This window comes from Rhinoraja longicauda, chromosome 40, assembly GCF_053455715.1.
Source record: "Rhinoraja longicauda isolate Sanriku21f chromosome 40, sRhiLon1.1, whole genome shotgun sequence".
NCBI lineage: Eukaryota > Metazoa > Chordata > Chondrichthyes > Rajiformes > Arhynchobatidae > Rhinoraja > Rhinoraja longicauda.
In genome coordinates this window covers 16,277,500-16,292,626 of record NC_135992.1, presented here as the reverse complement: position 1 = coordinate 16,292,626, position 15,127 = coordinate 16,277,500, and the positions used below count along the sequence as shown (strand labels likewise).

Sequence of the window (15,127 nt, the reverse complement as noted above, 5' to 3'; positions counted from 1 at the left end):
GCAGAGGGAGGGAGCGGCGCAACATGGCGCTGTGGAGGCTGCGATCCGCCGCCGGGCCGCGGCACTGAGGCACTGACTGACTGAGGGAGGGAGGGAGCGGCGACACAGACACAGAGGCGGGCGGGGAGTGAGAGAGTGAGGGAGTGAGGGAGTGAGTGAGGGAGGGAGGGAGGGAGCGCCGGCCGGCCGGCCGCGGGGGGCGGGGAGCGGGGCAGCGGCACATTGTTCGGGGCCGGGCCGCCAACCCCAGCGCCCAGTGCGGCCCATGGATAGAAACTACCCGGCGTCCAGCTTCGGAGATCCGCTGGGAACCGGGCAAGGATGGAGCTACGACCGCGCCGCCTCAGGAGTCAAGGCCAGGTACACAGCCCCCGAAACCCCCCATCCCCCCTGAACCCCCCCTCCCCTACACCAACTCCCCCCCTGAACCCCCCACCCCCCTACACCAACTCCCCCCTCCCCTACACCAACTCCCCCCTCCCCTACACCAACTCCCCCCTCCCCTACACCAACTCCCCCCCCTCCCCTACACCAACCCTCCCCCTGAACCCCCCACCCCCCTACACCAACTCCCCCCTCCCCTACACCAACCCTCCCCCTGAACCCCCCACCCCCCTACACCAACTCCCCCCTCCCCTACACCAACCCTCCCCCTGAACCCCCCACCCCCCTACACCAACTCCCCCCTCCCCTACACCAACCCTCCCCCTGAACCCCCCACCCCCCTACACCAACTCCCCCCTCCCCTACACCAACCCTCCCCCTGAACCCCCCACCCCCCTACACCAACTCCCCCCTCCCCTACACCAACCCTCCCCCCTAATCCCCCTCCCCCACCAACCCTCCCCCCTAAACCCCCCCTACCCCTCCCCCTGAACCCCCCATCCCCCTACACCAACTCCCCCCCCTCCCCTACACCAACTCCCCCCTCCCCTACACCAACTCCCCCCCCTCCCCTACACCAACCCTCCCCCTAAACCCCCCACCCCCCCTACACCAACTCCCCCCTCCCCTACACCAACTCCCCCCTCCCCTACACCAACTCCCCCCTCCCCTCCCACTGAACCCCCTCCCCTCCCCCTGAACCCCCCTACACCAACCCTTCCCCCTATACCCCCTCCCCTTAATCCAACCCTCCCCCCAATCTTACCCCCAACCCTCCACCTTACACCATCCCTCCCCCTATACCCCCCCTCCCCTTAATCCAACCCTCCCCCTTACACCAACCCTCCCCCTATACCCCCTCTCCTTAATCCAACCATCTCCCTCCTCCTCCTCCCCCCAATCTTCCCCCTCCCCTCTCCCCCCCAACCCTCCCCTCTCCCCCCAATCCTCTCCCTCCCCTCTCCCCCCCAATCCTCCCCCTACCCTCTCCCCCCCAATCCTCCCCCCCAATCCTCCCCCTCCCCTCTCCCCCCCAATCCTCCCCCTCCCCTCTCCCCCCCAATCCTCCCCCCCCAATCCTCCCCCTCCCCTCTCCCCCCCAATCCTCCCCTCTCCCCCCCAATCCTCCCCTCTCCCCCCAATCCTCCCCTCCCCCCCCATCTCCCCCTCCCCCCCCATCTCCCCCTCCCCCCCATCTCCCCCTCCCCCCCCATCTCCCCCTCCCCCCCCCATCTCCCCCTCCCCTCTCCTCCCCAATCTCCCCTCTCCTCCCTAATCTCCCCCCTCCCCTCTCCTCCCCAATCTCCCCCCTCCCCTCTCCTCCCCAAACTTCCCCCTCCCCTCTCCAATCCCCCTCAATCCTCCCTCCCCTCGCCCCTCAATCCTCCCTCCCCTCTCGCCCCTCAATCCCCCCTCCCCCTCCTTTCTTCCCCGCTCCTCTCACCCCTTTCCCCGCCCCTCTCCCCCCTTTCCCCGCCCCTCTCCCCCCTTTCCCCGCCCCTCTCCCCCCTTTCCCCGCCCCTCTCCCCCCCTTCCCTTCCCCGCCCCTCCCCCTCCCCCCCTTTCTCCCCGCCCCTCTCCCCCCTTTCCCCGCCCCTCTCCCCCTTTCCCCGCCCCTCTCCCCCCCATTCCCCGCCCCTCTCCCCCCATTCCCCGCCCCTCTCCCCCCATTCCCCGCCCCTCTCCCCCCATTCCCCGCCGCTCTCCCCCCCATTCCCTGCCCCTCTCACCGCCCCTCAATCCTCCCTCCCCAATCCCTCTCCCCCCTTCCCTCAATCCACGCCACTTCCTCCTCCCCCCCCCCCCCCCAGTGTGGAGCGGGGCTGCCGCTCTGCGTTGCAAACATGGGCTCTGGTTTTAGCCGAATGCAAAGTTAAAACAAGCGATCGAGGCCGAGGGAGGTTTCTCTCTCCCCCCCTCCCCCCTCTTTCTTGTTTATGTGTCTCACACCCGGGGACACAGCGACACACACACAGACACACACACACAGACAGACACACACTCACACACAGACACACACTCACACACAGATACATACAGACACACACTCACACACAGACACACACACACACAGATACATACACAGACACACACACACACTCACACACACAGACAGACACACACACAGATACATACAGGCACACAGACACACACACATAGAGATACACACACACACACACATAGAGACACACACACACAGACACACACACACACATAGAGATACACACACACATACACACACACATAGAGATACACACACACACACACACTCACACACACACACAGACACACACACAGATACATACAGGCACACAGACACACACACATAGAGATACACACACACACACATAGAGACACACACACACAGACACACACAGACACACACACACACATAGAGATACACACACACAGACACACACAGACACACACACACACATAGAGATACACACACACATACACACAGACACACACACATAGAGATACACACACACATACACACAGACACACACACACAGACACACACAGACACACACACACACATAGAGATACACACACACACATACACACAGACACACACACACATAGAGACACACAGACACACACACACACATAGAGATACACACACACACACGGGCGGGTTCGGGGGTAACAGGCCGCTGATGTACCCGAGGCGGGGGCAGGAAATTGCTGCGAATGTGTGCTACATTGTTACGCCGATGGGATGGGATGAGATTCACGTTACAGCGGAGATAATCCTCGGCCTTCTCCCGTTCCCCCTCCCCCCTGCACATCCCCTCCCCCTCTCTCGTTCCCCTTTCCCCCTCTCCCCCCCCCTTTCCCCCTCTCCCCCCCCCTTTCCCCCTCTCCCCCCCCCTTTCCCCCTCTCCCCCCCCTTTCCCCCTCTCCCCCCCCCTTTCCCCCTCTCCCCCCCCCCCATATCATGTTCCGTCTGCAGATTACCGCGATCCCCACGTATATTCCTCCCCCTTTTGTCCCATGCTCTGCGCCGCGGCCGCCGCCACACACACACACACACACAAGGCCGGTTTATAAAATGTACTCTTGTTCCACACTATTATCTGCACTTAGGCCTCTCGCCGCCCGCCCTCCTGCCTGCCTGCCTGCCAGTGCATTCAAATATAGTGTTAGTAATTCAGCAGCGTCGAGTGGGGCTAATGTAATGTGGCCCGCGTACCCCGTCCGTCACATGCAGTTTACTGCTGTGTTATTTTTTTGTAGGGAGGGAGAGAGAGGGGGAGGGCAGGGAAGGGAGGGGGTGGGGGAGAGAGGAAGGTAGGGAAGGTATTCTAAACCACGACTCTCATGAAAAATGGAAGCTATTATTTGTGTCTGGTCTTGCAGGGCTCCATTGTTACAATATTTTCTCTCTCCCACCCCCCTCCCTGATATGTGTGCGTGTTTTTTTGGGGTGGGGGGGTTTCTTGGAGAATAATTCTGCTTCTAAATCTGGTGAATTACTGGAGATTTGATGGTGGATAAGTACAAGAACACTGTGAAGCGTGGCCAGGATTGTTACTAGGCAGACTGGGGCGCCCTTACAGAAAGGATGCTACCTGGAATTAAATGTTGTTCAGCGTTTTTTGTTTAAAGCAAAGACTTTGGGAGGGGGGGTGGGGACGATTTGATAATCTGTGCTGTACTGTTAGTGATTGTCTAGTTACATTCCAGGGCTGACCAACAGGAAGGAACGATGATATAAAATCATCAGAGGAATAGATCTGGTAGATGCACATAGTCTCTTGCCCAGAGTAGGGGAAAGTAGGGGAATCGAGGACACGCTAGAGGCAGGAAACATGTTCCCGATGTTGGGGGAGTCCAGAACCAGTTTAAGAATAAGGGGTAGGCCATTTAGAACGGAGATGAGGAAAAACTTTTTCACTCAGAGAGTTGTAAATCTGTGGAATTCTCTGCCTCAGAAGGCATTAGAGGCCAATTCTCTGGATGCTTTCAAGAGAGCGTTAGAAAGAGCTCTTTATGATAGCGGAGTCAGGGGGTATAGGGAGAAGGCAGGAACGGGGTACTGATTGTGAATGATCAGCCATGATCACATTGAATGGCGGTTCTGGCTTGAATGGCCTACTCCTGCACCTATTGTCTATTGACCAGAGGATATGGGTTTAAGGTGAAGGGGGAAAAGATTTAATTAGGAATCTGAGGGGTAACTTTTCCACACAAAGGGTGGTGGGTGTGTGGATCAAGCTGCCAGAGGAGGTAGTTGAGGCTGGGACTATCCCAACTTTTAAGAAACATTTAGACAGGTACATGGATAGGACAGGTTTGGAGGGATATGGGCCAAACGCAGGCAGGTGGAACTACTGTAGACGGGACATGTTGGCAGGTGTGGGCAAGTTGGGCCGAAGGGCCTGTTTCCACCCTGTATCACTCTATGATGATGGAAACACTCAGTGGATCAGGCAGCATCTGTGGAGAGAGATGCAGAGCCTGTGATTCAGATCTAAAATATAAACAGAAAATGCACAGAAGGTCCGGCAGCATCTGTGGAGAACGAGAGTTCACATTTCGGATTGGAGGATTAGTCTGCAATACTAACTCTGTTTCTCATCAGTCACAGTCTGACCCGCTGTTAGTTTTAGTCTATAGACACAGCACGGAAAATGGCCTACTCTTGCACCTATTATCTATGTTTCTATGTTTGTAACTCAGCGGGGCAGGCACCATCTCTAAAGAGAAGAAATGGGTGACGTTTCAGATTGGGAAGGGTCTCGGCCCAAAACGTCACCCATTCCTTCTCTCCACAGATGCTGCCTGGCTCGCTGAGTTACTCCAGCACTCTGTGAAACATCACCTATCCATGTTCCCCAGAGATGCTGCCTGACCCGCTGAGTTACTCCAGCACTCTGTGAAACATCACCTATCCATGTCCTCCACAGATGCTGCCTGGCTCGCTGAGTTACTCCAGCACTCTGTGTCTGTCTCAGGCTCAGCCTGGGTGACGAGTGTGGAGGGAACCATTAATACCTGAATCGTTTATGCTCCCCATCTATCCCCACAGTGGCTGCCCGGCCTATTACTATTGCATTTAAAACAAAATTTAATAATAGGCTTTATTCATTTAAAAAACTATACGTAATAGTGGAAGAATGCAGAATCAAGGAACTGCGGATGCTGGTTTATTAAAAAAAGATACAAAGTGCTGGAGTAACTCAGCGGGTTCAGAAACTACCCCTTCTACTGTTTGAATTTCTCCATGCGAGGAAAAGGGTTCTGACTGTCTACTTTATCTCTGCCGCTTATAATTTTATATAGTTTAATGATACATTGCGGAAGCAGGCCCTTTGGCCCACCGAGTCTGCGCTGACCAGCGAACCCAGCACACTAACACTATTGTGTGGGAGAGGTGGGGGTGGAAAGAGAAGGGGCAGGAGAAAATGGAATATGAGGTGTTGTTCTCCCCCCGAAACGTCACCTATCCATGTTCTCCAGAGATGCTGCCTGTCCCACTGAGTTACTCCAGCACTCTGTGAAACGTCACCTATATGTTCTCCAGAGATGCTGCCTGACCCGCTGAGTTACTCCAGCTTTTTTGTGTCTATCTTCAATGCAGAACTGGACTTGTGTTAATAATGGTCAGAATTCCTGAAATACCTCTGCCCATTTACCCCCCCCCCACCCCCCCTCCACTATCTTGTACATCCTCGATGCGTCTAACTGAGGCTGGGAAGCAGAGATGGGGAGTGAGATTACACAGTCAGTTATTGATCAGTGGAATTCACAGCCTGGCAAGCTGATGAAAGGTCATTAAAAAGCAACTTTCTAAAAGTCTGAAGAAGGGTCTCGACACGAAATGTCACCCATTCCTTCTCTCCAGCGATGTTGCCTGTTCCGCTGAGTTACTCCAGCATTTAGTGTCCATCTTCGATTTAAACCAGCATCTTTCCTACAGAGATTTACAGGTTCCTGATTAGTACGGGCATCAAAGGTTATGGGGAGAAGGCAGAAGTATGAAGTTAGGAGGGAGAGATAGATCAGCCATGATTGAATGGCAGCGTAGACTCTATGGGCCGAATGGCCTAATTCTGCTCCTATGTCATGAGTAGGAAGGAACTGCAGATGCTGGTTTAAACCGAAGATAGACACAAAATGCTGGAGTAACTCGGCGGGACAGGCAGCATCTCTGGAGAGAAGGAATGGGTGACGTTTTGGGTCGAGACCCTTCTTATGAGCCTGGCCCATATTCCACTGAAGCCGCCCCACCCATGTGCCGTGTCTATTTTGACTGCAAGTGCATTGCATGGACTGACCTGTAAATTAGGTTGGGATTGCACTGTTCCTAGTTACTGGTCCCTGTGTTTTATGGCCCACAGAATCGCAATCAAGGTCAGTCGACCCAATCTAATTCTCAACACCAAATTTGCAGAGAGATTGGGAGCAAGTTTGTGATGTGGAGTGAACGTGGGGCTGTTGGGCAAAGGCAGGTGTCATCTCTCAGTGTCACCCCTCCAGTAGTCAAATCAAGAGTGTTTTATTGCCATGTGTCCCAGTTAGAACAATGACATTCTTACTTGCAGCAGCACAACACAATGTGTAAACATAGTACACTGTAAACAATATCATAAACGAGAAAAAAAGTTCAGTGTGTGTATAAACACACATATACACACACATAACACACACACACACACACACACACACACACACACACACACACACACACACACACACACACACACACACAACACACATATACACACACACACACATAACGCACACAACACACACACACACTTAACACACACATAACATACACACACACATAACACACACATATATACACACATATACACACATACACACACACACACACACATAACACACACACACACACACACACAACACACAACACATAACACACACACAAACTCACACAGACACACACACACACACACACAACACACACACACACAACAAACAATACTAGTACAATATGACTGTTGGAAGACCAATTTCCCTCCTGTGATAAATAAAGTTCTATCGTATTGTATCGTATAATAATAACAATAATAGTCTATGTAGTTCGGAGCCTATTTGAGGTTGTGGTGTTTAACAGTCAGAAGGATGAGAGGGGATCTTATCGAAACATATAAGATTATTAAAGGGTTGGACACGTTAGAGGCAGGAAATATGTTCCCAATGTTGGGGGAGGCCAGAACCAGGGGCCACAGTTTAAGAATAAGGGGCAGGCCATTTAGAACGGAGATGAGGAAAAACCTTTTTCAGTCAGAGAGTTGTAAATCTGTGGAATTCTCTGCCTCAGAAGGCAGTGGAGGCCAATTCTCTGAATGCATTCAAGAGAGAGCTTGATAGAGCTCTTAATGATAGCAGAGTCAGGGGGTATGGGGAGAAGGCAGGAACGGGGTACTGATTGAGAATGATTAGCCATGATCACATTGAATGGTGGTGCTGGCTCGAAGGACCGAATGGCCTCCTCCTGCACCTATTGTCTAATGGCTGTAGGGAAGAAGCTGCTCCTGAACCTGGTCTTTACAGTTTTCAGGCTCCTGTACCTTCCCGATGGCAGGGGTGTAATGAGAGCGTGGCCAGGGTGGTGTGGGTCACAAGGAGAACATGCAAACTCCGTACAGACAGCTCCCGTAGCCAGGATGGAACCCGGGCCTCTGGAGCCGTGAGGCAGCAGCTCTACTCGCTGCGCCACCGTGCCACCGTAGATGAAATTTCCAGAAATACCAGACAAAATCCCCCCAAACATTTATCATGCAAGTTTCACCCTAAACAGGGTGGCGTTGAACCTGCAACGCAAGTACTAAGGGGATGCACAAAACTGCGCAGAAACTGGGGGGGTTTCTGTTAATGAGCAGAGTGGGCCCACCATGTCAGGAGAACGGTTCACTGGTGCTTTATTGTGGCGTGTACCTAGTTACGGTGAAATAGATACATATTGGGCACAATCACAATTAGGCACTAGTTTATTTTTGTTGGTTTAGTTTGGTTTCGTGACACGGTGTGGAAGCAGGCCCTTCGGCCCACCGAGTCCGCACCGACCAGCGATTCCCGCACACTAACGCACTAGGTACAATTTACATTTGTACCAAGCCAATTAACCTACATACCTGCACATCTTTGGAGTGTGGGAGGAAACCAAGGATCTTGGAGGGAGAACGTACAAACTCCGTACAGACAGCACCCGTAGTCGGGATTGAACCCGGGTGTCTGGTGCTGCATTCGCTGTAAGGCAGAAACTCTACTGCTGCGCCACCGTGCTGCCACTCCTAGACCTTAGGCACAATGTTACTATTGTGGGGGGCAGAGATGGGAGATGGGTCCTGCACAAAGCTGTGCTTGGGCTCGGCTATTTGGACAGGTCAAGATGGAAAGGCAGGGTGGGTGGGTGGGTGTGGCCTCTGTTTAACAGCGATTGGGAATTTCACTGATGGAGAGGGGATCGGAGATTGGGCTGAAGTCGATGAGATTAAGTTTTATTTAAGGTTTAAAAATGCTGCTTTTTAAAGTTTGAGCTTTGAAGAGGTTTAAGGTGGTACAAACGTTTAGTTTACATTAGCGATACAGCTTACAAACAGGCCCTTTAGCATACCGAGTACATGCAGACCAATGATCCCCCGTACACTAGTTTTATCCCACACACACGAGGAACAATTTTTCTCAGAAGCCTTGGTGAGACCGCACCTGGAGTATTGTGTACAGTTTTGGTCTCCTAACCTGAGGAAAGACGTTCTTGCCTTAGAGGGAGTACAGAGAAGGTTCACCAGATTGATCCCTGGGATGGCGGGACTTTCATATGAGGAAAGACTGGATAGACTGGGCTTGTACTCGCTGGAATTTAGAAGACTGAGGGGGGATCTTATAGAAACATATAAAATTCTTAAGGGGTTGTTGGAGAGGCTAGATGCGGGAAGATTGTTCCCGATGTTGGGGGAGTCCAGAACCAGGGGTCACAGCTTAAGGATAAGGGGGAAGTCTTTTAGGACCGAGATGAGAAAACATTTCTTCACACAGAGTGGTGAATCTGTGGAATTCTCTGCCACAGAAAGTAGTTGAGGCCAGTTCATTGGCTATATTTAAGAGGGAGTTAGATGTGGCCCTTTTTGCTAAAGGGATCAGGGGGTATGGAGAGAAGGCAGGTACAGGCTACTGAGCTGGATGATCAGCCATGATCATATTGAATGGCGGTGCAGGCTCGAAGGGCCGAATGGCCTACTCCTGCACCTATTTTCTATGTTTCTATGTTTCTATGTCAGTTAACCCACAAACCTGCACGTCTTTAGAACTTGGGAGGAAACCAGAGCACCCGGAGAAAACCCACGGGGTTACAGGGAGAACGTACAAACTCCCTACAGACAGCACCCGTAGTCAGGATCGAACCGGGGTCTCTGATGCTGTGAGGCAGTAACTTTACCCGCTGCGCCACCGTGCCACCCTGTGTGTGACCTAATGTGGAAACAAAGAACTGCTGATGCAGGTTTACAAAAAAGGACACAAAGTGCCGGGGTACCTCGACCCTGACCTCCAGCGGTCTCTGTGTGCTTGGTGCGCTGCATCTGATGTTTCTGGGTGTCCTCCTGTCTCCCAAAGACGTGGGCCGATTAGCCTCTGTGAAATAGAAGCTTGAAAGCGCGCACCACCAGACTCAGGAACAGCTTCTTCCCCTCTGTTATCCGGCTTCTGAACGGTCCTTCCATAAGCTACGGCACTGTCCGATTCACCTCTACACCGTTGCGGACATTGGACTTTGTCTCTGGAACTGATGCGCTACAATGCTGAGGACTATATTCTGCACCCTTTGGTCTACCTATGGTAACGGGGACTGTTTACCCGGGCGCACACTGGGAGACAGGATATCAGACGCACTCTATGGGCTGGGGGACCTGTAATCGGTAGCACTCTGTGGGCTGGGGGACCGGTTATCAGACGAGCTCTGTGGGCTGGGGGACCGGTTATCAGACGCACTCTGTGGGCTTGGGGACCGGTTACCGGGTGCTCACAGTCGCTGGAGAACTAGTTACCTGCAGTTAACCGGGTTAGGTCAGTAGTTAACTTGGTTGAGCCACCACCTTCACCAGGTCGAGATGATTTGCCCTGTTTCCTCCCCGTGTGGTCGCAATCGTTCCCGTGGCAACAGCAGGGGTAAGGGAAGAAATTAAGTGAACAAAAATCAAAATACTGTCGATGCTGCAACTCTGAGACAGAGAACAGTGGAAAACTCAGCAGATCAGGCAGCATCTGTGGAGAGAGAAACAGGTGTAGGAAGGAACTGCAGATGCTGGTTTAAATCAAAGATAGACACAAAATGAAGGAGTAACTCAGCGGGTCAGACAAAGTGTATGGAGAGAGAGAGACATGGTTTTGTTCTGATGCACTATAACGGATCAGAAAAACTTAACTACACAGAACTATACAGCACAGGAACAGGCCCTTCGGCCCACAATGTCCGTGCTGAACGTGATGCCAAGGTCAACTAATCATTCATTGTTCTGTATCTCTCTACATCACCGTCTATATCTCTCGTTTCCCTTTTCCCTAACTAGTCTGAAGAAGGGTCTCGACCCGAAACGTTACCCATTCCTTCTCTCCAGAGATGCTGCCTGACCCGCTGAGTTACTCCAGCATTTTGTGTCCGTCTTCTGTTTAAACCGGCGTCTGCAGTTCCTTCCTACACCATAAACCGATCTCCTCTGCCAGCCTGTGATCCATATCCGTCCATCCATATCCGTCAGGACCTGGGTGTCATGGTGCACCAGTCATTGAAAGCAAGCGTGCAGGTGCAGCAGGCAGTGAAGAAAGCGAATGGTATGTTAGCATTCATAGCAAGAGGATTTGAGTATAGGAGCAGGGAGGTTCTGCTGCAGTTGTACAGGGCCTTGGTGAGACCGCACCTGGAGTATTGTGTACAGTTCTGGTCTCCTAATCTGAGGAAAGACATTCTAGCCTTAGAGGGAGTACAGAGAAGGTTCACCAGATTGATGGCAGGACTTTCATATGAAGAAAGACTGGATAGACTAGGCTTATACTCGCTGGAATTTAGATCTTATAGAAACATATAAAATTCTTAAGGGGTTGGACAGGCTAGATGCGGGAAGATTGTTCCCGATGTTGGGGAAGTCCAGAACCAGGAGTCACAGCTTAAGGATTAGGGGGAAGTCTTTTAGGACCGAGATGAGAAAACATTTCTTCACACAGAGAGTGGTGAGTCTGTGGAATTCTCTGCCACAGAAGGTAGTTGAGGCCAGTTCATTGGCTATATTTAAGAGGGAGTTAGATGTGGTCCTTGTGGCTAAAGGGATCAGGGGGTATGGAGAGAAGGCAGGTACAGGTTACTGAGCTGGATGATCAGCCATGATCATATTGAATGGCGGTGCAGGCTCGAAGGGCCGAATGGCCTACTCCTGCACCTATTTTCTATGTTTCTATTCCCTGCGTATCCATGTGCCGGTCTAAAAGCCTCTACAACACCACCATGGTATCTGCCTCCACCACCACCCCTGGCAGCGCGTTCCAGGCACCCACCACTCTCTGTGTTTAAAAAAAACTTGCCCCGCACATCTCCTTTAAACTTTGCCCCTCTCTCACCTTCACGCTCTGCCCTCTAGACCTTGACATTCCTGCCCTGGACAAAGGATTGTGACCGTCCACCCTGTTCAATGAGTGTGCTAATGGTCAGACACTGCCTGATCTGCTGAGTGCTTCCAGAACTTTCTGTTTTTTATTTTATGTAGTTAAAAGAGTTATGGCCTCGGGTAAGGTTTAGGTTTTAATGTTTTACCTGAGTGCATTTCCACAGAAAAGCAGTTTGGCCTTTCTGCGTCTGTTGGCCAAGAAAATGGCGGCAGGGTTGACTGATGGGCGGTGGCGTAATGTGGATTAGAACCTCACACTGTCAAAGGGCAGATGGACAGGTGCCATTCCCCTCCGCGTACTTGCCCCCCCACCCCACTGTGAGCAGTTGTGGCTCTGGGTGGAAGGCTCTGAACTGGACTGGATGTCTGTCTGTCTGTGCGTGTGTCTGTGTCCGGGCCTGTTTCTGTGCGTATTGCGCTGTGTCTGTGCGTATGGGGCTGTGTCTATGTGTCTGTGTGTCTGCCTGTGCCTTTGGGCCTGTGTTTGTTTGGCTTGTGTCTGCCTGGGCTTGCATCTGGGCCTGTGTCTGTGTGTCTCTGGCTGTGGGCCTGTGTCTGTGTGCCGGTGTGTGCCTATGGGCCTGTGTCTGTGTGCCTGTGTCTGTGTGTCTGCCTGTGTCTCTGGGCCTGTGTCTTGTGTGTTTGGCCTGTGTCTGCCTGGGCTTGCATGTGGCCCTGTGTCTGTGTCTGTTTGGCCTGTGTCTGCCTGGGCTTGCATCTGGGCCTGTGTCTGTGTGTTTGGCCTGTGTCTGCCTGGGCTTGCACCTGGGCCTGTGTCTGTGTGTTTGGCCTGTGTCTGCCCGGGCTTGCACCTGGGCCTGTGTCTAGGCCTGAGCCTGTCCATGCATGGTGCATTTGGCCACCAGCCACTGAGGATATTGGGCTCTGCTGCTTGCCTCTGTAGCCCCTGACCAACACCCCCTCCCCCCGTGCAGTGTGCACTGGGGCAGTGATGCAGTAAGCAGTGGGCACTGGGGCAGTGGGCAGGCCACACGGTGGTGAAAACGAAGCCTTTGACCACTCCAGAGAAGTTGTCCCCACCATAAGGATTGACCCCTTCCTGTTGGGCCCCGTGTGATCAGCCCTAAACAAGGTGTGTCTCCAGAGCCACGTGGGCTTTCTCCGGTTTCCTCCCACACTCCAAACACATGCGGGTTTGTAGGTTAATTGGCTTTGGTAAAATTGTAAATTGTTCTAATGTTAGTGTGCGGGGATCGCTGGTCGGCGTGGACTCGGTGGGCTGAAGCGCCTGTTTCCACGCTGTATCTCTAAACTAAAAATTCCCCAATCTCTCCCCCCTTCCTTATGTTCCCCACCGCCCAGATGTGCCACTGATAATCAGGTCTCAACATCTGTCCTGAGTGGGGCCAGCGCAGCCCAGCGAGTGTGACCTACTTCTGTGTAGCTGAATGACGCACACTCTGGGCTGCCAGCACTAACAGGCAAAAATCATTTACTGAAATGAAGAACATTTAAAATGCTGAGGGATGTGAAGCAGAAGGTGTATATGTCACATTAGTCGGTGTTGCTGCTAAGTATTCAATAAGGATACCCAGTGGGTGTGTGAGACGGTTCAGTCTCAGCACAACACTGCAGTATAATTATATATTTTCCCGGCAGAGTTTGTGTTGTGTTTGGAAAGGCATCCACACTCCCCGATTCCCACGTCCTAAACTCCGGCATTCCATCTCCGTCACTTACCCCTCGCTTCTGCCTAGCAACCACCAAGCTCTTAAACACTGTACAACACTAAGCTCAGCAACTGTGATCTTCTACACCTGTGTGCCGTTTAGTTTAGAGATGCAGCGCGGAAACAGGCCATTCGACCCCATCAAGTCAGCGCCGACCAGCAATCCCCGTACACTCGCACTGTCACTATTGTGTTTTCACCCAGAGAGCTGTGAATCTGTGGAATTCTCTGCCGCAAAAGGCAGTGGAGGCCAATTCACTGGATGTTTTCAAGAGAGAGGTGGATATAGCTCTTGGGGCTAACGGAATCAAGGGATATGGGGAGAAAGCAGGAACGGGGTATTGATTCTGGATGATCAGCCATGATCATATTGAATGGCGGTGCTGGCTCGAAGGGCCGAATGGCTTCCTCCTGCACCTCTTTTCTATGTCTATTTTTCTATCCTACACACACTAGGGACAATTTACAATTACACCAAGCCAATTAACCTACAAACCTGTATGTCTTTGGAATGTGGGAGGAAACTGGAGCACCCGGTGAAAACCCACGGGGAGAACGTACAAACTCCGTACAGGCAGCACCCATAGACAGGATGGAACCCGGGTCTCTGGCGCTGCAAGTGCTGCAAGGCAGTAACTCTACCACTGCACCACCTTGTGTTTGGTTGCATTACGGACTTCAGTTTGCACAATTATAGTTACCTAATAATGCTACTATTAATTTATTGTTTTACTTATTGTTATATATTTGCATGTGTTGCGTTAGTGAGTCTATAAAGCTGCAAGTAAGAATTTCATTGTGTTAGAAGGAACTGCAGATGCTGGTTTATACCGAAGATAGACACAAAATGCTGGAGTAACTCAGTGGGATAAGCAGTGTCTCTGGAGGGAAGGAATGGGTGATGTTTTGGGTTGAAACCCTTCTTCAGACAATTTCATTGATCTGTTTCTGTATCTCGGTGGGTCTGGAGTCTGGAGGAGGGTCCTGACCGGAGATGTTGCCTGTGTATGTCCTCCACAGATGCTGCCTGACCTGCTGAGATTTTGTTCAGGAGCCCAGCGTCTGAAGTTCCTTATTTCTCTGACAATGAAACGCTCTTAACTATTGACCAAATCCTGCCCCTTGATCCAAACCTCTGCCCAAATATGACCCGTGCTAGCCTGTGTGTAATTCAGCTGAGTGTTAGAGATGGACACAAAATGCTGGAGTAACTCAGCGGGTCAGGCAGCATCTGTGGAGAACATGGATAGGTAACGTTTCACAGAGTGCTGGAGTAACTCAGCGGGACAGGCAGCATCTGTGGAGAACATGGATAGGCAACGTTTCACAGAGTGCTGGAGTAACTCAGCGGGACAGGCAGCATCTCTGGTGAGAAGGAATGGGTGAGGTTTTGGGTCGAGACCCTTCTTCAGACTGAGGG

General features: G+C 52.2%; 1 protein-coding gene across 1 annotated transcript in view; it reads left to right on the top strand.

The window, feature by feature from the left end:
- LOC144611420 (proline-rich protein 12-like) overlaps positions 1-15,127 on the top strand; it is a 47,275-nt gene continuing 32,148 nt past the window's right edge. Inside the window, 1 exon segment of the mRNA XM_078430490.1 lies at positions 1-360. Coding sequence (XP_078286616.1) covers positions 266-360 — 95 coding nt within the window. The 5' untranslated portion in view covers positions 1-265.